Source organism: Ascochyta rabiei, chromosome 10 (assembly GCF_004011695.2).
Source record: "Ascochyta rabiei chromosome 10, complete sequence".
Classification (NCBI taxonomy): domain Eukaryota; kingdom Fungi; phylum Ascomycota; class Dothideomycetes; order Pleosporales; family Didymellaceae; genus Ascochyta; species Ascochyta rabiei.
The window spans coordinates 1390982-1411587 of NC_082414.1; the positions used below are offsets into that span (position 1 = coordinate 1390982).

Consider the following 20606-nt stretch of genomic DNA (forward strand, 5'->3'; position numbering starts at 1 on the left):
AACAAGGTGGGGCGGGCGCGTCAGGAGCTTGGCAGCAGCAGCAAAACAGACCTGAGAAAATAGCAATAAATTGCTGTGGCATGAAGATGATTGTTGTTTGTAAGCAATTTGATCATACCATGACTTCCTCTCTATGAAAGTCTGCCATACCGTCTCTAACCACTTTCCGTAGCTGCGCAGCTGCGCGACCCATCTCACCGCCCGCTTTCAGGGCCTGCTCAAGACCGACAACGACAGCGGCTTCAGCTCTGTCATTGAACACCCTCTGTCGGTCCTCGCGATCCTCCAACATCTCTGCTTCTTCGTCTCTTGTCGCGCTAAAGAGATTTAGATGGGCGTACACGTTCGATCGTTCAGACAACATGTGGTGCTCGGTCTGCCAGAGCGGAAAATTGCTGTCGTTCGTGACCGATGCAAGCTGTGCGTGATATAGACCGACTCGTAAGAAGGAGGTGAGAGCGTCCATCTGCTTCACTTGGAGCTTCGCGTCGCTCTTGCCGTACGACTTTGCTTGCGACCATTTCCCCTCTCCTTCAGGCTTCCAGACAAGCAGGCTCAGGAAGCATTTCAGCATCTTTACCCACCCACCTGCGCAGCTCACAACTTCATCGCCCGCAACACCAATAAGCCACTGGAGCACCTCGAGGGCGAACGTGCGAGTTTCCGCGGACAGATGTGTCATCCCAGCTCTCGTATGGAGCAGGAGTTGATCTGCATGAGTGGCCACGTCGCTCTCCGGCAGAGCCTTGAGCAGCTTTAGCAACTGCTGCCGAACGGCATTTGAAGCGTCCAAGATAAGTCTCTGCACAGCAGGGATGATGACTGAAGCGGGCTGAGGTAATGGACTTCCTGGAGCAACGCCTGTAATGGCTGTGGTGAGAAAGGCCAGCGATTCCTGTCGCTGTTTGTCCGCTTTGTGATCAAGGAGACCCAGGTGATGTACACATTGTGCTTCGAGTGTTGGAGCATTTGCAGAGAGTGCCTGCTGCTTCAAAGATATTGCTACATCACCGTAAGTTATTCATCTCAACACAACGCCTGGAGCGCAGCTTACATTTCGCTTTGAAACTCGTGCTCGTCGCATTGGCAGCCTTTGGGGCGGTCTTTCCAACCCTCAACTTGGGTTTCTACAAAGCGTTAAAAGCGTATGCTTTGAAATGTGTCTTGGATTCCGCACCTGGAAATCCTTCCTCTTGTCCTTCTTCTTTTTCGAGCTGGTCGTCATATTGGGCTTCAGCCGCAGTCAAGGTATTTGCTCCGATATGTTCCTGATGAGATAGTGGTCGCCGGAAGCATGAATACTGGTGGTCAAAGCCACAAGAACTATCTCATTTGTAGCTGCCTACCTGCGTTGCGATGCTGCGCGGAAAATTGAATATCTGCAAGACAGCGCTAGCGTGCGCTAAGGCGGCAGGGGTCCGCGCCGCGGTATTCGCGCGATGTCATGGGAACCAACTACAACAAACACACTCGCATTTGTCGCGCTACACCGCCGCCGTGAAGAATGGCTCAGCACACGGTGGGTGCGCTTTTCCCACTGATCGTCATTTTACTGACGATTTACAGCCCGACGAATCTCTTTCACTGCTCACTCGCCTGAGTCAAAAGCCCGGCGTTCAGAGCACGCTCATCTTGTCGCGCGACACCGGAGCCATAGTGCGCACTTCTGGCCTTATATCAAACACCTCTTTAGCGAATCCAAACAGTACACTGCCTGCGTCAAGTGAGACGACAGCGGACAACTACACGAACGGACGCCAAGAGAGTGGGATACACAGTGCCGAAGATGTAGCGAGTGCTGTGTGGAAGTTCTTGGAGGCTGCAGGAAGCCTCGTGGACGAATTGGACAAGGAGGACGACGTTCGGTTACTGCGGCTGCGCACTAAGAAGAACGAGCTGGTGATTGTGCCAGGTACGTACGCTTGTTCAAGTCCACCACCCCGCTAATCGAGGGCAAGATCCCAAGTTCATTCTAGTCGTCATACACGATACACCGCCCGCATAAGGCCATAGAATCCTCCAACGTACGAGCCAGCATCGGTATTTCCAGCGTCATGATACCCCACATGTTCAGAACGAGAAGACGCCCTCTACCAGTGAGCCTCGCTGATTTCGACTTCGTTGACGTCCACACCGTCTTTAAACCACCGTTCTAAACGTGAGTCAGCACATGGCTGCGGAAGTGAGTTTGACCGGAGAGGCTACTTCCCCGTCTCACTGATATCGATGTCATTTCCGCTCATCTGACGCTTGCGCATTCGGCCGTCTTTCGCAAAGGTCCAGTCCTCCAGACCATAGCATCGCTTCCACTCCATACCATCGTACGCATCTTGGTACTCATACCTTGCCTGGTCAGCTAATGCAGCCTCAACATGAGGTCTTCGAGTCTTACCAGAACTGAATGGCAACCCTGTCGTCTGTAAAGGCGAAGAGTTCCTTTCGCAGATGGTAGCTCTTCTCCTTCTCCCACTTCTGGATCAGGAACTCCTCGATAGCAGCGGTGCCTGTAATAAAGGCAAATCGGTTGCGCCAGATGGTATCTGCAGTGTAGGCTTGGGCGATTGTCTTGGGGTCCCTGACGGGTTTAGTCAAGCGTCGACAATGCCAGTCACGACGGACTGCTCACTGGCCATTCCAGAGGTCTTGGGCTTTCTTCACTTTCGCATTCGCCGAGTGCCTGGTAAATGGTGGGGCAAGCGACATGGTTGATTTGTAGATCAGGCAAATTGACGTGGCAATCGATGAATGAAGTTCGAGGTCTGTTTACATCGCAGAATATGGGGTTGTGATGGCTGATGCGTTCTGGTGAGCGATCCACCAGGACGTGTCTCGAATGTGGATCATGCCGACTGGAGGCCGTGCGGCTTCAGCTTGCTTTGCTGATGAGCTTCCGTGTGACATGCAGGGGCCGGAATGTCACCTTTGGTCTACACTCGAAAGAAAGTGCCGTTTTGCGGAGATGCCAACCTGCTCTGATCAAGTCTGAGCCATCTGCAGACGATTCATGCCAGATACCGAGGCTAGCGGTTACGACTCAAGTCACAGCATCCACATCAAGTCAAGACAGGAACAGCTTACAAACATGGAGCGTGTCCAGAAGTCGAGTTGATAGGGTACAAGTATTTGTCAAGCCTGGGCAGGTGCCCATCTGGACTCCATTCGTCATATGCGTGCCCCACCATACCCATTGATGCCGGCAAAGCTCCGAGAGCTATAGCTTAAGCCCTCTCTGCCCCTCCAGACCTGAGAGCTCTTTTGACAACACAAACATCACACACCCTTCTTCAAATTTCAATCTACACACATCAACTCAATGGCTCCTCTCAAGGTCGGTGACTCTCTGCCCGAGGGCGTCAAGTTCGAGTACGTACCCCGCCATGCACGCCCGCCATGCAGGTGCTCGCCTCGAGCATCGCCGCCATGCAATCGTGCCCCAGCCCCAGGCTAACACCCCCAAGATGGGCACCCATCACAGACGCTGATCCTACCGCCTGCGGCCGTCCCCAGGAGTACGACGCATCCAAGGAGTGGGCGGGCAAGAAGGTCGTGCTCGTCAGTGTCCCCGGCGCGTTCACGCCCGGCTGCCAGGCGCACCACCTGCCTCCGTACATCCAGAAGCTGTCTGAGCTGAAGAGCAAGGGCGTCGACGTTGTTGCCGTGATTGCGTCCAACGACTCGTGGGTCATGAACGCTTGGGGCAAGGTCAACGGCGTCAAGGGCGACGACATCCTCTTCCTCAGCGACACCAAGACCTTCTTCTCCAAGAACTACGGTTGGGCTGCTGGTATGGGCGACAGGAAGTGAGTATCTTGAGAAACATTGAGAGGAGACGAGTGCTAATACAACAACAGCGGTCGCTGGGCTATGGTCTTCGACAACGGCAAGGTCACGTACGCTGAGAACGAGAGCAATCCCGGCCAGGTCACCGTCTCCGGTGCCGAGGAGGTTCTCGCCAAGTTGTAGACGCAGTCGGCAGACCGCTTACACCAGATTGGCTCGAAGTGTCGTGCACACCTTAGATGTAGACGTTAACACACAAGAGACTCCATAGTCATGACTGTCACGATTAAAAGTGAAACACATAATCTTGATCGCTACGTCCTGTTATGCCAATACTGAAACAATTGGACGGTTGTGCACGAATGAAATGTCCTGGGATGCGACAAGAGTGCCAGATGGAGCATTTGTTCTGTTAGAGGTTCATTTGTCATTTGTTTTAACGCATGCAGCACCGCTAGCACGGTTATGGTCGATCTATCATCCTGAAGCCATTTGGCTCTCATGCAATCCATTCTTACTCCCATACTAACACAACACGCTTAATCAAAGGGGGTAAGGAAGGACTCGGCCACGAAACGTGCTCGCGCGTTCAACTGGACACATGTTAGCTTCGGTCTGCCGTGCGCATCTCTAGGCATCCTACAAAGAGCTTCATCTCGGAGATCTCCTTGTCCACCTCCTCCATGAACTGAATGATAAAGTCGACCAGCTTGTGCTTGAGCATCTCCTCGGTGTGGAAGTTGGTGATCAGAAACGAGATGTCGTATCCCTTGATCGGTTTCCTCCTGAGGATGACGAAGCTCTCCGCTCTTTGCTGCAGGAACCGTGTGAACTTGTGAACCAGGATGTGCTCAATCTCGTCGGCCTGCTTGATCTTGATGCTGATGCGCACGCTGTTGATGCTGGGCTCGATCAGGACCCTCTCGTTCTCGTTGCGCGACACGGTGAGTGGGTTCAGGATCACTTCGGGAGACGACGCGGCTTCGATCTCGGGGACATTGTGTCGTTCCGAGGCTTGCGAGGCGAAGTTGGAGAGTGAGATGGCGGCTGTGAGCGAAGTGCGCACGCACTGCAGGTACGGGCGGAGGGATTGGGACTGCGCGTGTCAGTGGCTTGAAGCGACGGATATCTGCAGGGAATGGTACCATTGTATGTCGAGCTCGTGGTCAGCCCTGGACGCGGTGGATCGAGCTGCAGTCGGGCTATGACATGCCAGCACGGAGTGATGCCGTGGGGTCTCGAGCTGGGGGGGTCCGGGATGTGGCGCTTGGCGTGGCTTCCTCACGGTTCGGCGGTCTACTACGCTTTCGCCCCGCGACCGCTTTATAAACAACACCACCGCCACTGCGGGAGCTCAAATACACCGTATACACGCAGAACCACAGCGGCCCAAGATGGCGTCCATTCCAGGCATGCAACCCCCAGGAACTTCACCCCCACCTCCAGCGCCACAGCTAATCCCCGAGTGTAGTGATCGTCAAGCACCAGGGCAAGAAGCACGAAATCGAGGTCGACACGTCGTCGAACGGCGAGACGTTCAAGTACCAGCTCTTCTCCATCACCGGCGTCGAGCCTGAGCGCCAGAAGATCCTCGTCAAGGGCGGCCAGCTCAAGGATGACGCCGACATGTCGAAGCTGGGGCTCAAGTCCGGCCAGACGATCATGATGATGGGCACGCCCTCAGGCGACGACACAAACATCATCGAGAAGCCCAAGGAGAAGATCAAGTTTCTGGAGGACATGGACGAGGCGGAGGCTGCGCAGCTCGAAGGCGCCACCCCGGCGGGCCTGCAGAACCTGGGCAACACATGCTACATGAACTCGACGCTCCAGGTGTTAAGGTCGGTTCCTGAGCTGCAGGAGGAGCTGCTGCGCTACGCTGACAGGTATGTCACATTTGCCGCCGAGAATGTATCTCATACTGACATCTCCCAGCGGCCCTGGCTCATCCAGCTCGGCGAACCAGCTTAGCCAGTTCGGTCTCGGTGGTCTCGGCGCCTCGATGGACCTCACAGGATCTCTGCGCGACCTCTTCAGGCAGATGGGCGAGACCCAGCAGGGCTTCCCTCCCCTCATGTTCCTGAACGCCCTACGAACCGCCTTCCCCCAATTCGCCCAGAAATCCAAGGACGGACACGGCTACGCACAGCAGGACGCGGAAGAGGCCTGGTCACAGATTGTCGCACAGCTGCGACAAAAGTTGCGGGTCAAGAACGAGTCTGAGGCAGAGAAGAAGGCGGACGTTTCCTGGATTGACAAGTTCATGGCTGGCAAATTCGAGTCGGTTATGGAGTGCGACGAGCCTGCAGCAAAGGAGATGGGCGAGGAGCCTGTCACGAGCGAGGACACTTTCTTCAAGCTCAACTGCCACATCAACGTCGAGACAAACCACCTGCGCGACGGTCTGGCTGCTGGTCTAAAGGAGCAGATCGAGAAGCGCTCAGAGCTTCTGGGGCGCAACGCAGTCTACACAAAGACGTCCAAGATCTCGCGACTCCCCGTACACCTGCCCGTCCACTTTGTACGATTCGACTGGCGCCGAGACACCAACAAGAAGGCAAAGATCATGCGCAAGGTTACATTCCCGGACGAGCTGGATGCAATAGAGTTCTGCACGGATACACTGAAGAAACAGCTCATCCCCGTGCGCGACAAGATCCGTGACGTGCGCAAAGAAGAGGTCGACGTTGAGCGTGCCCGTAAGCGCCAGAAGCGCCTGAAGGCGGGCGAGGAGAACGACAGCGACCCGCTCGCACAGAAGGAGCCACTGCAGAAGAAAAAGGAGGCTGCACAGAAGAAGGAGGACGCAAACAAGCCCGCCGAGCCTGTGGAGGAAATTGAGTACAAGACAGACGCTCAAATCGAGGCTGAACGCGCCGCATCCATCCTAGCCGCTAAGAAGGAGGTGCTGTCGCTGGTGAGTCCCGAGCTCGCCGCAGACGATGGTGCCAACCAAACCGGCCTCTACGAGCTGCGTGGCGTCATCACACATCAGGGTGCTAGCGCCGACAGCGGTCACTATACTTCCTTCGTCAAGAAGCAGGGCGCCAAGGACCCGGTCACGGGTAAGAGGAAGGCCGAGGACGGCAAGTGGTGGTGGTTCAACGATGACAAGGTCTCTGAGGTCGACGCCGAGAGAATTCAGACCCTGTCTGGTGGAGGTAAGCAGTCTGTCCTCTCAACCACAGCACATCCGCTAACAGTCATCCAGGTCAAAGCCACTCGGCCCTGATCCTCCTGTACCGTGCATTGCCACTGCCCACTGTGGACGAGGACGTGGAGATGTCTTAGGTGGGCGCTCCTCTGTTGAATAACCTTTTTTTATGCAGATAGGCTTTGATTGCTGCATCGTCGCCGTCGGTGGTGCATAGTAACGGCGTTGCATAGGCTAGATAAAGGCACAACAGGACATGTGTTACGACATGATGAATTCAAGACCTTAATGTTAGCATGCCGTCTTCATCCTCACTTCACCATGCGTCAACACTCGTGGCTGCCAAGGCCTGGCGTTCTAACCCCCAAACACTACCACTCACTTTCTCTCTTTACGCCCGCGCCTCGTGTTTCTGTATCGCGTCGATTTCGTATTTCCCATGTTTTAGTGTCGTTATGTTTTACAGTCACGAAGGTGAGCCTCGACCTTCTGCCGCACACCTCCAAAGCTGACAGCGCAGTCTTGACAAACCGCAAGTATGGCGTGGCGACAGTGTGGTATGCCAATTCTTGTCTAGTACTTTCCTTGCTAACATCTCAGGCTTGTTGCGACGCTTGGCTCCAAGTCCAGCTTGAAAAGGATCACGCGCAAGCAGATGCTCGATGTCAATGTAGCAAAAGCCTGTAAGACCATCATCGACCCTGTGGCACCCATGGCGCTGCGTCTGCAGGGAAGTTTGTTGTGAGTCACCGGGTGATGACGAACAAGACAGGACTGATGCACAAAGGTACGGAGTATCTCGTGTGTATCTGCAGCAGTGCGGTTATGTTCTTTCAGACGCGCAGACGGCACACAACACCATGACGCTCATGCTGCGTACGGTAAAGAACTACGCCCTTGATCCAGAAGCTGGCAGGGCCAGGTAAGCACTCCGATCCCGACGTTTGAATAATCTGATATAGCTAGGCCTGAGCAGCTCGTCCTCCAAGATGATCCATCATTCCTCCCCGAGTTCGCCTTCCCTCCAGCAGAGCTTCTGGCAGACCTCAATATCGGCTTTAACCTCGAATTCCCACGCTCTGGCGAGTCCCAGTCACTGACGCCGTTTGGCTCCCGGCAGTCCTCGCAATCTTCACACGTCGCAGGCTTCGGTCTCGTCCTTCCGAGCTCTTCACCGAACCGACCAGGCCATTACAGACTTGAGAATGACGACGGCAGGCCGAATGTTGACGACATACTGCAGCTTGATGAGCCAGACTTCACGTTTGGGGAAGATGGCAACATAATTCAGTTCACTCCCAGTCAGCCTGCGCTAGCAACGCCTGCAGTCGCAGGAGCAACCATGCACAGCGATGCCGGAGCCAGTGCAAGAGTGAGATGGGAGCATGAGGAAGGACAGCAGGCTGGCGATCAAGTGAGTACGGCGTGATCTCTCACTGCTTCTACATTGCCGCTTCACTTCCTGTCCACCACGCTTTTATCTACATCTGAGCTATTCCTCACCATGAGTGCGCAACACCCTCACCTGAGAAAGCAAAGCTCTTTGGCCTTGCATGTTCCTCTCCATTGTTCTGCCACTTTTAATGCCTCTTCCGAACGTTTCTCACACTCTCAAGGTCCTCGTTGGCGACCAAGTGGACGTTGATTTCCCCATCTACGGCGATGACTTGCCAGATGTCGAAGCCACTTCTTCAGCTGTGGCTCAACATCAGGAAGTCGTAGAGTCCTCTTCATCAGTAGCCGCACCCATGCACCGGAAGAAACGCGCCGCCCCGACCCTGCCACAGGACAGGAGAATGGAGCTACGCAATGCGGAAATCTTGAGCTGGAACTCCAACTACCTCAGCAACATGAAGGAGGCAGCCCGTTCGAAGGTACAACATCGCATTCTCCAACAGGCGAAGAAGAATGCTGAGCACTACGTCTGGGGTGCAGGCATCGGTGGTCTTGGGCGGGATGAGTTCGGTGCTCAAGGCCCTCTGGGTCGCTTTATGGGAGACAATCTCTTCGAGCTGTTCACTGGAATGAGCAGGAACCCAAAGCTCACGCCGAAACGTGACCGCGACAGTGGCATCGACGAAGCTACACAGCAAGAGGCACATCGTAAGCGACAGAAGATCGCTGAACCTGAGGAGATAGGTCGAGCTCAAGACGACGAAGGCTTCTTTATGCTCGGTGGTGACGAAGATGTGGAGCTTCCCCGTGAGGCAGCCTCTGCGCTCGACGACGAGCAGATTTTCTCTGCGATGCCGTGGAATATCAGCGCCTCCAAGCGTGGCTCCTCTGCTATTCCGCTCAGCGCACGCGTCACGATGATGAGCGAGCAGGGCCGACAGGGCAGCCGTGCCGGCAGCCGCATGGTGTCTGCATCTCCACTGCTCCGCCGCAGCACTGGTCAGCCTAGCGATTTCGAAGCTTTGCAGAGCCTCGACAGTGACGCCCTGGGTGGAGACGACTTTGCATTCGCAGCTCCAACATCGGACCCCGCTGAGGTAGAGGGTACCACGCAGCCTTCAGCGCGTGTACGCGAAGCGCTGTCCGCTGAGGGCGAGAATTTCTTCACATTCGTCGCTGACGCCATCACGGAGAAGCGCGACCGTGTGCATGACGGTATCGAAACCATCACATTCGAGCAGCTACTTCCACCACCAGAGACGGGCAAGATGATCGCCTGCCAGGGCTTCCTGATGCTTTTGTTTCTCGGCACGAAGGGCATGCTCGACGTCCAGCAGTCCGCCGCATTCGGAGACATCACACTGAGCATCTCCGAGCAGGCGAACACGCTGCAGACCTTTGGAGTTGAGGGTGACGGGCCGGCAGACGAGGTGGTGGATCAAGAAGGAGGCGCTGGTGAGGACCAGTCCTCCGTGACAGAGGCTGGAGACGGAGATGCATTGCCCGAGCCAGACGACAGCCACTTCCAGGAGCAGATGGCTGGAGGCCACTCTGTTGCCGGCAATGACCATGCCCACGATTCTCTTTACGACGAGCTCTGAATGATCTAGCGACATATACGTGCGATTTCATCTTGAGCAATCTCCCTCTCTGCATGAAAACGGGTTAGTCACCCTGCTGTAGCTTCCCTCCGTAGCTCATAATGCCACCCCGCTCATCCCAGCAAATAAAACGTACCATCCAATCCCTCTGGCTTTCAATCCCAACTCCTTCTCCTCTCTACAAGCTCCACGTCGTACTCCCCATCTCCGTCTCCATCTCCATCTCACCCAACCCTCCTCCTCTTCTTCTTCTCCCCCTTCCCCTTTCCCTCCCCTTTCCCTTCCCCTTTCCCTCCCCTTTCCTCCCCACACGCCCCGGCGCACACACCTCACAATACCACTTCACCCCCGGCGGCCTCTCGATACCAACACAGTTTGCATGGAACCACTCGATCGGACAAGCAGGCCCATCGCACGCGATCATCAACGCCCCATCATCGGGTGCGTGGCAGATGCACCATAGCTCCAAATCCGCAGCTTCGTTGGCGGGCGATGTGATGTCCCGTTGGGCTTTGGTGATTTTGGCTTCTGCGGACGGAGCGGTGGTGGGTGTTTGGTGGGGTGATAGTGATTTCGCGATGTGTGTGGGGGTGTTTCGGTGGGGTTTCTTGATGGGTTTGTAGGAGCGGGGAGCGTTTGAGGTTTTTCGTAGAGGGGTGGGTGGTGGCGTGTCTTCTGGGTGGACTGCGTGGAGGGGTTGGATGGAGGATGGTGGCTTGTGTAGAGATGCGGATGTTGTGTCGGCTTCTGGGACTGGCATGGATGGGATTTCGTGCTCGTCTTGCTCCTTCAGTTCGTTCAGTTCTTCTTGCGCTGGGCTGAGAGAATTGTAGACATGGTTGTCCGCTAGCTCAATCGTATCATCGTGCTTCCTCTTCGCACCGGTCAAACTCGAACCTGCTCGGGCCTCTGTCGGGACTGCGACCTCGTCCCTATCTTGATCATCGGTGAGAGCCTCTGGCGTGGCATTTGGATGTTGCGCTTCTTGCTCGTGTTCTTCTTCCTCTCCCTCTTCATCATCACTTTGCTCTCGCTCTCGCTCCAGCTCCAGCCGCAGCTCCACATCGCCAAAAAGATCATAGTCGTCATCATACACATCCACATCCGCAACGCCACTGACCTGCTCCAGCTCCCTCGCATCAGACTCGTCCGTTGTGGTATCCTCAGACATCTTTTTCGTAGGCTGCGCAGCGTGTCTCGATCGTTCCTGTAGATCTGCTTTCGATACAACCATGTTGAAGTGGTGAGTCAGGAGGAAAGTAGAGCGACTAGTGGCTTGTTTTTGTAGTGTCTGAAGACGGGAGGGCAAACTTTGGAAATCAAACTTTGTTGTTTGACGGTGCGGTGTGGAACAGAAACGAAATGTGTAAGAGGACTACTCTTTGTTCCGTCATGGATCTGTATTTGCTGCAATAGAAGATGGTGGAGCCGATGACGGTATCTGGTTCATTCGATTGCAGTGTGATGGGTAGGGTCAATGCAACGTCCCTGGAGATATCAGATCCTGTAGCTGAGAATGTGTTTGTGATGCATTGTTGGCATCTTGACGCCCCGTTGAACGAAAAAGTCGACATTATTCATGCACCAATCTTCACTTCGGCAGCCTTGATGTGGTCCACCGTTGTCCGGCCCAACCCTTCCTTTGCGTAAAAGTCCATGGGATATAGGTTCTTCCTCTCTCGCTCCTCCACCTTCCGTTGTGCCGGATCCTCCTCCAGCCAAGGCGCGTCCCGTACACCAAGAGTTACCAGTGCTTCATATGGACTCAGCAACGGCTTGGGGAAAGCATAGCCCCAGTCGATGCTTAGTCGTGGGCAGGCAATCTGTACCCAAGCATCTACGTCCGACATCATCGCCAATTTACCCGGGAAGATCTCAGACAGTAGGAGGTTGATACATTTGATGCCTTGTCGTTTCAACTCGTTCTCAATGAGCGTGAGAGTGTGTGGGTTGCCCTGTCGCCCTAAGGAGCCCAGAATAATGCCCCATGTGCGTGCCTTCTTGGCCGTCAAGATGGCTGTTCGTCGTAGATCGTACAGTGAGTCGTGTTCGTAGGTCTCGTGAGTGAGTCGTCGTGAATAGGGGTCGTAACGGTATGCAGGCAAGGAAGGGTTTGCGATCATGGCGCTCTCGAGGTGGAAGCGTCCATCACCAAGGTACAGTATGAGATCAGCAACCTCCTCCTCTTTGCCTTTTGCATTCAGTTGCCCTGGTTTGATCGCCATAGACGGCGATGTGCAGCCCAGGATCTCGCCCTTCGACAAGGGTGCGATTTGCGGAACAATGGGATTGTAGCCTTCTCTCCGCAGTATGGGCACGATGCCGTGTATTGTGGCGTTGAACTGGATGGTGCCGACGAGCGCAATGGTTCTGCCGGTGGGGAAGTTCTCGGTGATGGTGTTTATGAGGTGAGTGGTGTCGATGCTGATCGAGACGAAGATGTACAGGGTCGCGATCTTGGTCACTGCCACCGGGATCAAACAGCTGTGCGCATAGTGAATCAAGAGGTCGCAGCCAAGCGCTCTTGCTGTGTAATCATCGATGCAGCACGCGCCATATGTGACATCGCCCATGATCAGTGTCGTTGTGCCAGGGCAGAACTGTGTCAGGATGTCTGATATGGTGGTCGCGAAGAGCAGCAGCCCCTCAGGAAACTGCAGCGCTATCGACTTGGCGCCAGATGTACGTATGCGGTGAATGCATTTGTGGATCTCGAAGCTGTAGTTGGGTGGGAGGAGGGCGATTGCATCGTTGATGTCTTTGTCGTGCAGGATGGAGTCTGGGATGGCGTTCAGGGCTCGGGCAGTGCGGCGAGGTTGAGCGACTGTATTGGAGTTAGCCATGGTTGCATGTATGAGTGGTTCCAGGCGCCTCACACCTTGTATTGCGCTTGAGTCTTCAATGTTCGCATTGGGGTCTGGCTGCTGCTCGCCGCTCTTTTCGGCCGTCTTCCTACCCACAAACCTCCTTTTTGGCTGCTTGGGCACTGCGGCTGGCTCCTCCGTGATTTCCTCGTCCACTTCAGGTCCGAGGTTCGTGGCTGCGCGGTCTTCCTCCATTATGGTGGTGGCGTGTTCAGGCGCGTCGCGGGGTTGAAGTGGGATAGAAAATGTTCGTAGGGCTGAACCCTGAAAGGCACTTCGCTAACCACAACTCACAACATCGTCAGCAGCATCGTGAGGGAGGTGCCGCCCATAGAACCCGTCTGTATGTTGCTGTAGAACCACTTGCTGTGTATTCAGAACGATTTATTCCTTGTTTCCTTTTGGAACTACCTCAACCCAAGAGCCCCGTCAGCCTATCTACAGTTGCCTCCACATTAGCGTTCTCTTCTTTCCTTACACTGAAGATGATCATCTCATCCTTTCTCATCGCTTCCAGAATGCTTGGAACGAGTCTCGTATGCTCTTCGAACCTCCTTTCAAACACATCTCCAGCCCTTCCTCTTCTCGTAAAACGCTCCCATGCTACTTCTTTATCAACATCCAGCACTATCAGCACACTCGTCCTGCTAGGCGCCCAAACCGGCTTTGCAAACTCCTTGAACGGCACCCAGCGTTCAGAATCTCGAGGAAAGCCATCGATCAGCATGCGGACGTTCTCTGGTTCGCAGCTGGCTGGGAAGACGCGCTCCTTGACGTACTTGGGCGTGAGGTGAACGGGGCCGAGTGTCCCTGCGCTCAGATTGTTGCGAAAAGTGTCGAGCTCAGCGTCAGAGAAGAGATGTTTGATGCGGGAAACAGGATTTGAGGGCGTATCGCTCACGAGCGAGCGTAATTCGTCGCCGAGCGAGAGGTGAGCTAGGTTGTAGCGCTTAGCTAAGGCGGCGCAGAGGGTGGACTTGCCAGAGCAGGGCGCTCCTGTACCAAGGTCAGTGAGAGAGTGCTGAAAAGCGAGTAAGGTGAGTACCGAGCACGAAGACCAATAGTGGTCCTGGCGAAGTGGTTTGCTCAGTCCCAGTTTTGACAGTATCTTCATCCATGGTGATGAGACTCGTAGTATTCCTGGTAGTATCTGTGGAAGAATGGTTCTTGCCGGCTGGGATGGAGTTTGGTTTCATTGTTGTTGGTTCCACGGTTGCTCACTCTTTCACCGTATGAGGCCTAGTTGGGGTTTGTTAACTACAGCTGCCAGCACACATCATCGTGAGACCAAGTTGCTAGCACGTGCGGCACGTACAGTCATCGTGAGATCTGTCTGCGTTCGAAAACGGTCAAGTGTTTAGAGTGAATGCGGTGTGTGTGCCTCCCCTCAGCACTGTTGACGCAATTGCACCTGGTCAGTGCGGTTGCTACTCTCATTCATTCCTCTAGCTCGACTGCAGCCTTACTCCCAACCGAAAGAAGTGGAAATTGTGGCGTAAGCTCTTTGTTGACCATTTTGAGTGTTGCAGGCGTGGAGAGAGATTCGAATCGGACGCTTATACCGATGAAGAGAAGATTGCCTTGATAGTCAACGTTTGGATGAAAGCATGGAGGTGAAGTGCGCGTATAATAGAAAGAGCCAGCTTGGGAGGGTGCATCAAGCGACGGCTTTGAAACACAGCTGTTCGACTGTCTCTTCCCATTCAGATCCGGGCTGTTTTCGCAGCGCTTTACTGAGTGGCTATTGCATCCAGAGAGAGTGTAATGCAAACATGCACATATCCAACCGTTTATCCTCTCGCCTCGCCGTCGTCGTCTCTGCGCATCGTCTCCTCGTCTGCATCCCACACCTTGTGCCCGGCGATCCACGTCTGCAGCACTTCGCCCGCCTCATTCAATACGGTCAGATCTGCCCTCCTCCCTTCTCGCAGCACGCCCCTCCCTCCTTGCCCATCAATCTCCATGAAGCCTGCTACATTCTCCGTTACGGTGGCCACGGCCTCTGCGATACCACACCCGCTCCAGGCCATCAGGTTCCTCACACTCTGCTGCAGCGGAATGCAGCCGCCAATCAGCGTGTCAGTGCCCGCAATGGTGGCCCTGGTCCCCTTCTTGGTCTGCTCGAAGGGGATCTGCGCGTGGCCGGGATGGATGCCGTCTGGCAGCGACGCCAGCTCGATGCTGTCGGTGACGACGATGGAGCGCTTGGGGTTGGCGCGGTGCAGCAGGGAGACGGTGTTGGGGTGGAGGTGCTCGCCGTCGGCGATGACGGTGAAGTAGGGTGGGGGCGGGGCGTGTGAAGCAGGCAGGGTGATGAGACCGGCGAGGCCTGGGTCGCGCGATGAGAAGGGCGGCATGGCGTTGAGCGTGTGGGTGAGACAGGTTGCTCCGGCGCGCAGGCCGGACAGGCCGTGTTCCAGCGTGGCGGTGGAGTGGCCCATGGATACTTTGATGCCCTGCGAGGTGAGCGAGGAGACGAGGGCCGGGGCGTGTGGTAGCTCGGGCGCGAGGGTCAGCAGCTTGACGGCGGAGAGGTGCGAGGCGCCGTAGATGGAGGCCGGTGGGGTGGTGCATTGCTGGAACAGCGAGGCGTTGTGGGCGCCTTGCTTGGCGGGGTGCAGATAGGGGCCCTCGACGTGTGCGCCGAGGAGGGAGGCAGCGTTGGGAATGTCGCGGGGGGTGAGGGAGGGGAGGATCTGGGCGATGTCAGCAGGGGTCAAGTCTACAGTCATGCCATGGCTCGTATGTTTCTACTCCACTACACGACATTTCACGCTCGACGACGTACCCTCTGGAACTCGTCGGCCTTGACGGTGGGGAGGGTGGCCCAGAAGCCCGTCACGCCGTGGGTTGCATAGTACCTCGCAAGCTCATCGACACTCCCGGCGTAGCCCGCGTCGTCTTGGCAGTGGGTGAAGTGAAAGCCATTGGCGCCGTTGGTGTGCAGCTCCAGGAAGCCCGGGGCCACAATGTTGTCGTCGAGATCCACGGCCTCGCCGCCGATGTAGCCGTCTCGCTTCAGTATCAGGCCCGTCTCGTCTGAGACGACGAGGTGGTCGTCGACCAGCTGGCCGTCGAGGACATAGCGACAGTTTGTGAAGAGCGTGAACCAGCCCGACATGTCCGTGGTTGCCGTCAGCCACAGCCACAGCGACGTCGAGTGACGGTGCAAGCTGCAGGCGTGGGTGGCTTCCCGTTGCGGTAAGCGCGCGTGGGGATGGCCGCCCCGCAGCAGCGATCAGCGATCGTTGCGGGATCTACGTACGTCACGACAGCGATCACAGCAGGCCTGAGCCGCGCGCCTAGCTCTTACGGGCTTGCTGGCTGGGAAAGCGCGCACGACTCGAGGGGAGTGGCCGCAGGGAGAGCAGGAGGGCAGGAGGGCAGGAGGGCAGGAGAGCAGGAGGGCAGGAGGGCAGGAGGGACGGAGAGACGGAGAGACGTCGACGCTTGTTCGGGCGATGATGTCATGCAGCCAGACGCCCAACCGTCGCCGGCCTTTTCGATCAGCTCCAGGTTCCAGGGCGGCAGGGCACGCTTCCCTGCTTTGACGTTACGCTGCGCTACGCACACCACGCACACCACGCCCGCCCGCCCAGGACAACTTCTCCCTGCCGTCCCACGGGAGAGAAGCTCATCCCCATCCACCGCCTGCATTGCGCAGAGGGAGCCTGTTGCCGCCGTGCCCTGACCCTCCCTTTCCCCTCGCCCAGCCGAACGATGGCGCAGCAGCAGCACGCCCCCGGCGGCCACTACTCGGGCCGCAACCCCATCCCCACGGTCAGGCAGTTCATCGACAACCTCGACAGCGACAAGAAGAACCGCGACAAGCAGATGGACGAGCGCAACAAGGCCGGCAAGACGCCCACGCCCACGCCCACGACGCCCACGAGACCGGGCAAGGAGACGCCGGCCCAGGATGGCGTGCAGGACCACCAGCTCTCGCAGAAGACGGTCGAGGGCACCGAGAAGACGGTGACGGACCCCACGACGGGCCGCGAGGTGGTCATTGCCGACGTGGGCAAGGACATGGTCGACGAGGTCGAGAACCCGCACCTGATCGTGCCCAATGCCAACCTCAGCAAGCCCACGGTAGGCCTAGCAATCGACTGCATCGTCCTGTTGCTGACCCCGCCAGCCCATCAAGACGGACCCCTCGCAGTCGCTCGCAGACTACAAGGAGGCCCAGGACGTGACGGCGCCCCCCGACCCCGTCGCCGAGGGCACCACCTCGGACGTGCCCATCCACGGCGAAAAGACAAACGTCCTCTTCCACCCCACGCCCTCGGTCAGCTACGAGCCCATGTTCGCCGAGCTCGAGAAGCGCGCCGCCATCCTGTGCATCGGCATCCTCGTCGTCACCCTCGTCGTCGGCAAGCTCTTCGGCGGCGCCCTCAAGGGCCTTGTCCCGCTGGCCATGTGTCTGGCCTCTGCTGTCTGGCTCTGGACCAAGGAGCTTGTCCGCAGCGGCCGCGAGGTCGAGTGGTCCAGCGAGCAGTCGCGCGGCCAGATGGTAGGTCTTTGCTTCTCTTGCTCTTGCACCACACCCCTCTTCCTCCCATCCACCACATCATCCACCACATCATCCACCACACCCCTAACGTATTCGAGTCCAACCACCTCGTTCTATTCGTTTTCCATGTTTTCACCACATCATCCACTACACCCCTAACATGTTCCAATCCAACCACTAACACCCCAGGCCACCCTCAACCTGCTCCCCGAATCCGTCGAGTGGATGAACACCTTCCTCGGCATCATGTGGGGCCTCATCAACCCGGACATGTTCCAGGGCGTCGCCGACACCCTCGAGGACGTCATGCAGGCCTCGGTCCCAGGCGTCATCGAGAACGTGCGCGTCGCTGAGATCAACCAGGGCAGCAACCCGCTGCGCATCCTCAGCATGCGCGCCCTCCCCGACAACCAGATGGGCCAGATGAAGCAGGCCATCCACGAGGAGAACAAGAAGACAAAGGACCCCCAGGAGGCCGCCGCTGACGAGGAGGGCGGCGACTACTACAACCTCGAGGTCTCGTTCGCCTACCACGCCCAGCCGAGCGGCAAGCGCACCTCCGACAAGGCGCGCAACATGCACATGAACTTGGTCTTCTACCTCGGGATTAAGGGTCTCTTTGGTGTACCCCTGCCCATCTTCGTCGAGCTCCAGTCGCTGGTCGGCACCGTTCGCCTGCGCATGAACATGACACCCGAGGCGCCCTTCCTGAAGAACTTGACCTTCACCCTCATGGGCGTCCCACAAGTCACCGCTGGCTGCGTGCCCATGTCCGAGAAGGCGCCCAACCTGCTCAACCTCCCGCTGATCAGCAACTTTGTCAACTACGCCATCAAGGCCGCCGCGAGCATGTACGTTGCACCCAAGTCCATGTCCATCGACATGAGGGCCATCCTGCAGGGAGACTCCATCCAAAAGGACACCGAAGCGCTGGGCGTGCTATGGATTCGCATTCACCGCGCCGTTGGCTTGAGCAAGCAGGACCGCCGTGGGTCCAAGCACGGTGGCAGCGACCCCTACATCACCCTCGCCTTCTCCAAGTACGGCAAGCCCATGTACTGCACGCGTGTCATCACCGACGACCTGAACCCTATCTGGGAGGAAACGGCTGCTCTGCTCGTTAGCCCCGAGCTGATCAAGGCCGACGAGAACCTCAGCGTTGAGCTGTGGGACTCTGACAGGCACACCGCAGACGACATCGTCGGCAAGGTCGAGCTCTCCATGCAGAAGATGATCCAGCACCCTGGCAAGATGTACCCTCAGGTTTCCAAGCTGGCCGGCATGGACGCCGACAGCGAGATGCCCGGTGAGCTCCACTGGGAAGTCGGTTACTTTGGCAAGCCCAAGTTCAGGCCTGAGCTCAGGACCGACGGCAAGAACAAGGCCTTGCCTGATCAGCTCAAGGACGACCCCAAGCTGCAAGACGAAAAGGGCGTCATCAACTCAGAAGAGGACGATGCCGTCATGCACACGCCTCCAGATCCACTCTGGCCTAGCGGTGTCTGCAGCATTGTCGTTCACCAGATCGTCAACCTCGAGCTGGAGAACGTCAAGGGCACTTCAGGCAGCAGGAACGGCCGCGAGTACGAGCCTGCCAAGCCCTACGGCGAGGCGACTGAGGAAACTGGCGGCAACCTGCCCACCTCGTACTGCACGATTCTGTACAACGACCAGCTGGTGTACCGCACACGAGCCAAGGCTGTTTCGTCCCAGCCCATCTTCAATGCAGGAACAGAGCGCTTCGTCCGTGACTGGCGCTCGGCCATTGTCACCGTCACTGTCCGCGACTCCCGCAACCGCGAGCACGACCCCATCTTGGGTGTGGTTCCTCTGAAGCTTTCGGACATCCTCGAGACATCCTCGCAGGTTACGCGCTGGTATCCGCTCGATGGCGGAATCGGTTTTGGTCGCATCCGTATTTCGCTCCTGTTCCGCGGCATCGAGACTCGTCTGCCTCCCCAGATGCTCGGCTGGGATGTCGGTACCTTTGAGTTCCGGTCGCATGATATCCTGATCACTGGCTACAACCACTCTCCCAAACTCAAGCTGCGAACAGGTGGCAGCACTGGTAAGATCAGTCGTGCCCACGCGCACAAGCTGCCCGAGGGTGACGGCTATTACTTCGATCTGCAGAAGAACGATGGCCGTGATGACGTCCGCCTACCCGTCAAGCACCGCTACAGGTCGCCGATCGTCTTCGAGTTCCACGTTGCCAACAAGCGCAAGGCTGATGCGTACGCGGTCGTCTGGCTCCAGCACTTTATCGACAACGAAGACACCGACATCAACATCCCCATCTGGACAACCACACACCCTCAGCGGCTCACACAAAACTACATCACCGAAGACAACTGCGAGAAGGAGCCAGGTCTCGAGGACCTCAAGGAGGTTGGCCGCCTGCAGTTCCGTGCCCGCTTCAAGGCCGGCACCGACGAGTCGCATCAAGATTTTGTAGTCGACAACGACTCGCGGGAGACGTACGAAACCTGGGAGGCCTGTCTTACCGAAGGCGTCCGCAACCGCAAGGTCGAAAAGGAACTGCCGGAGCGTGTCCAGCAGCTCCACGAAGAGTCCCTCAGAGCTGGCCGCGACATCTTAAAGAATGCAGACGAGGAAGAGAAGAAGAAGTGGCTCGCAAAGGACGGCAAGGACTGGTCCGGTGCCTTTGGCGAAGATCCCAAGGCGTACATGGACACCAAGGGTCGTAAGCGCAGAGAACCAGGCGCCGAGCAGCCGCTTCACGACCCCTTCCACCCCTCTTCGGACGAAGACCATGATGACGACTCGGACGACGACGACGACTCCAACTCGAGCTCAGACTTGGGTGTTGAGGACGCAACCACGGCCGGTAGTGCGGCCTCGATGTCAGGCGGACCTGGCGGCGGTGACCAATCCAAGCACCCCAACGGCGGCATCAAGCACCAGAGCACCGACCTCTCGCCCGATGGTGGCCAGCCCCGTCCCAGCCAAAGCACGGCACGCACATGGGAGACGACAGACACCAACGGATCCAGCCAATCGGTCAAGAGCGTTAACAAGCAGAACAAGCGGGCCGAGGAGCGCAAGCACCGCGGGCTGATGCAGTGGAAGCCCGCGCGGAACCTGGTATTTGCCAAAGACGAGGGCAAGCTTGGCCTGAAGAAGCTGAGCAAGAAGCTGACGGGCGGCTTGGAGGGCAGACAGCCTGGCGTCGAGACAGGTGCGTTGTTCCTTCTCTTTTTTGGTGTCTTCACAAACACCACTGATTCGTACATGGCTGACAAATCGACAGAAACGGGAAGCTAACCATTTTCACCTGC

The 20606-nt window shown here is 56.9% G+C and overlaps 12 protein-coding genes across 13 annotated transcripts, besides 6 other annotated features; 5 read left to right on the forward strand and 7 right to left on the reverse strand.

Annotated features, from left to right (window-relative positions):
- Positions 1-112: 112 nt before the first annotated feature.
- Positions 113-1225, reverse strand: EKO05_0006571 (rRNA processing protein; the record flags this gene model as incomplete). The annotated part of the gene is made up of 3 exons (XM_038940563.2): positions 113-1002; positions 1055-1127; positions 1178-1225. The coding sequence occupies 3 exons, from the start codon at positions 1223-1225 to the stop codon at positions 113-115; spliced, it is 1011 nt and encodes a 336-aa protein (XP_038798065.2).
- Positions 1226-1504: 279 nt separating this feature from the next.
- Positions 1505-2005, forward strand: EKO05_0006572 (uncharacterized protein; the record flags this gene model as incomplete). The annotated part of the gene is made up of 3 exons (XM_059636826.1): positions 1505-1519; positions 1567-1912; positions 1959-2005. The coding sequence occupies 3 exons, from the start codon at positions 1505-1507 to the stop codon at positions 2003-2005; spliced, it is 408 nt and encodes a 135-aa protein (XP_059492809.1).
- An 85-nt stretch (positions 2006-2090) lies between these two features.
- Positions 2091-2703, reverse strand: EKO05_0006573 (uncharacterized protein; the record flags this gene model as incomplete). 2 transcript variants are annotated; one of them, XM_038940532.1, is made up of 4 exons in its annotated part: positions 2091-2152; positions 2219-2343; positions 2393-2575; positions 2627-2703. In XM_038940532.1, 4 exons carry the CDS (start codon positions 2701-2703, stop codon positions 2091-2093), a joined length of 447 nt encoding a protein of 148 aa, XP_038798067.1. The 2 variants fall into 2 exon arrangements, with proteins under 2 accessions (XP_038798067.1, XP_059492810.1); XM_059636827.1 differs by having other exon boundaries at positions 2091-2343.
- A 610-nt stretch (positions 2704-3313) lies between these two features.
- On the forward strand, positions 3314-3963 carry EKO05_0006574 (Thioredoxin-dependent peroxiredoxin; the record flags this gene model as incomplete). The annotated part of the gene is made up of 3 exons (XM_038940482.1): positions 3314-3363; positions 3459-3800; positions 3852-3963. The coding sequence occupies 3 exons, from the start codon at positions 3314-3316 to the stop codon at positions 3961-3963; spliced, it is 504 nt and encodes a 167-aa protein (XP_038798068.1).
- A 356-nt stretch (positions 3964-4319) lies between these two features.
- Positions 4320-4928, reverse strand: EKO05_0006575 (Arp complex subunit; the record flags this gene model as incomplete). The annotated part of the gene is made up of 3 exons (XM_038940377.1): positions 4320-4373; positions 4424-4876; positions 4926-4928. The coding sequence occupies 3 exons, from the start codon at positions 4926-4928 to the stop codon at positions 4320-4322; spliced, it is 510 nt and encodes a 169-aa protein (XP_038798069.1).
- A 246-nt stretch (positions 4929-5174) lies between these two features.
- On the forward strand, positions 5175-7071 carry EKO05_0006576 (Ubiquitinyl hydrolase 1; the record flags this gene model as incomplete). Its single annotated transcript, XM_059636828.1, has 4 exons — positions 5175-5179; positions 5247-5666; positions 5716-6941; positions 6992-7071. 4 exons carry the CDS (start codon positions 5175-5177, stop codon positions 7069-7071), a joined length of 1731 nt encoding a protein of 576 aa, XP_059492811.1.
- A 318-nt stretch (positions 7072-7389) lies between these two features.
- EKO05_0006577 (R8 protein) lies at positions 7390-9930 on the forward strand (the record flags this gene model as incomplete). The annotated part of the gene is made up of 6 exons (XM_038940252.1): positions 7390-7408; positions 7455-7491; positions 7535-7675; positions 7722-7856; positions 7901-8348; positions 8551-9930. The coding sequence occupies 6 exons, from the start codon at positions 7390-7392 to the stop codon at positions 9928-9930; spliced, it is 2160 nt and encodes a 719-aa protein (XP_038798071.1).
- Positions 9931-10095: 165 nt separating this feature from the next.
- Positions 10096-10234: a tandem repeat.
- On the reverse strand, positions 10109-11164 carry EKO05_0006578 (2-(3-amino-3-carboxypropyl)histidine synthase; the record flags this gene model as incomplete). The annotated part of the gene is made up of 1 exon (XM_038946153.1): positions 10109-11164. One exon carries the CDS (start codon positions 11162-11164, stop codon positions 10109-10111), a length of 1056 nt encoding a protein of 351 aa, XP_038798072.1.
- Positions 10912-10972: a tandem repeat.
- Positions 10957-10992: a tandem repeat.
- Positions 11165-11507: 343 nt separating the features above from the next.
- Positions 11508-12989, reverse strand: EKO05_0006579 (2-(3-amino-3-carboxypropyl)histidine synthase; the record flags this gene model as incomplete). Its single annotated transcript, XM_038940402.1, has 2 exons — positions 11508-12754; positions 12809-12989. 2 exons carry the CDS (start codon positions 12987-12989, stop codon positions 11508-11510), a joined length of 1428 nt encoding a protein of 475 aa, XP_038798073.1.
- Positions 12990-13206: 217 nt separating this feature from the next.
- EKO05_0006580 (2-(3-amino-3-carboxypropyl)histidine synthase) lies at positions 13207-13990 on the reverse strand (the record flags this gene model as incomplete). Its single annotated transcript, XM_038940601.1, has 2 exons — positions 13207-13790; positions 13840-13990. The coding sequence occupies 2 exons, from the start codon at positions 13988-13990 to the stop codon at positions 13207-13209; spliced, it is 735 nt and encodes a 244-aa protein (XP_038798074.1).
- A 594-nt stretch (positions 13991-14584) lies between these two features.
- Positions 14585-15915, reverse strand: EKO05_0006581 (N-acetylglucosamine-6-phosphate deacetylase; the record flags this gene model as incomplete). Its single annotated transcript, XM_038940382.1, has 2 exons — positions 14585-15490; positions 15583-15915. The coding sequence occupies 2 exons, from the start codon at positions 15913-15915 to the stop codon at positions 14585-14587; spliced, it is 1239 nt and encodes a 412-aa protein (XP_038798075.1).
- Positions 15916-16156: 241 nt separating this feature from the next.
- Positions 16157-16218: a tandem repeat.
- A 296-nt stretch (positions 16219-16514) lies between these two features.
- On the forward strand, positions 16515-20592 carry EKO05_0006582 (uncharacterized protein; the record flags this gene model as incomplete). The annotated part of the gene is made up of 3 exons (XM_038940295.1): positions 16515-16886; positions 16933-17307; positions 17497-20592. The coding sequence occupies 3 exons, from the start codon at positions 16515-16517 to the stop codon at positions 20590-20592; spliced, it is 3843 nt and encodes a 1280-aa protein (XP_038798077.1).
- Positions 16656-16685: a tandem repeat.
- Positions 20071-20128: a tandem repeat.
- Positions 20593-20606: the final 14 nt, after the last annotated feature.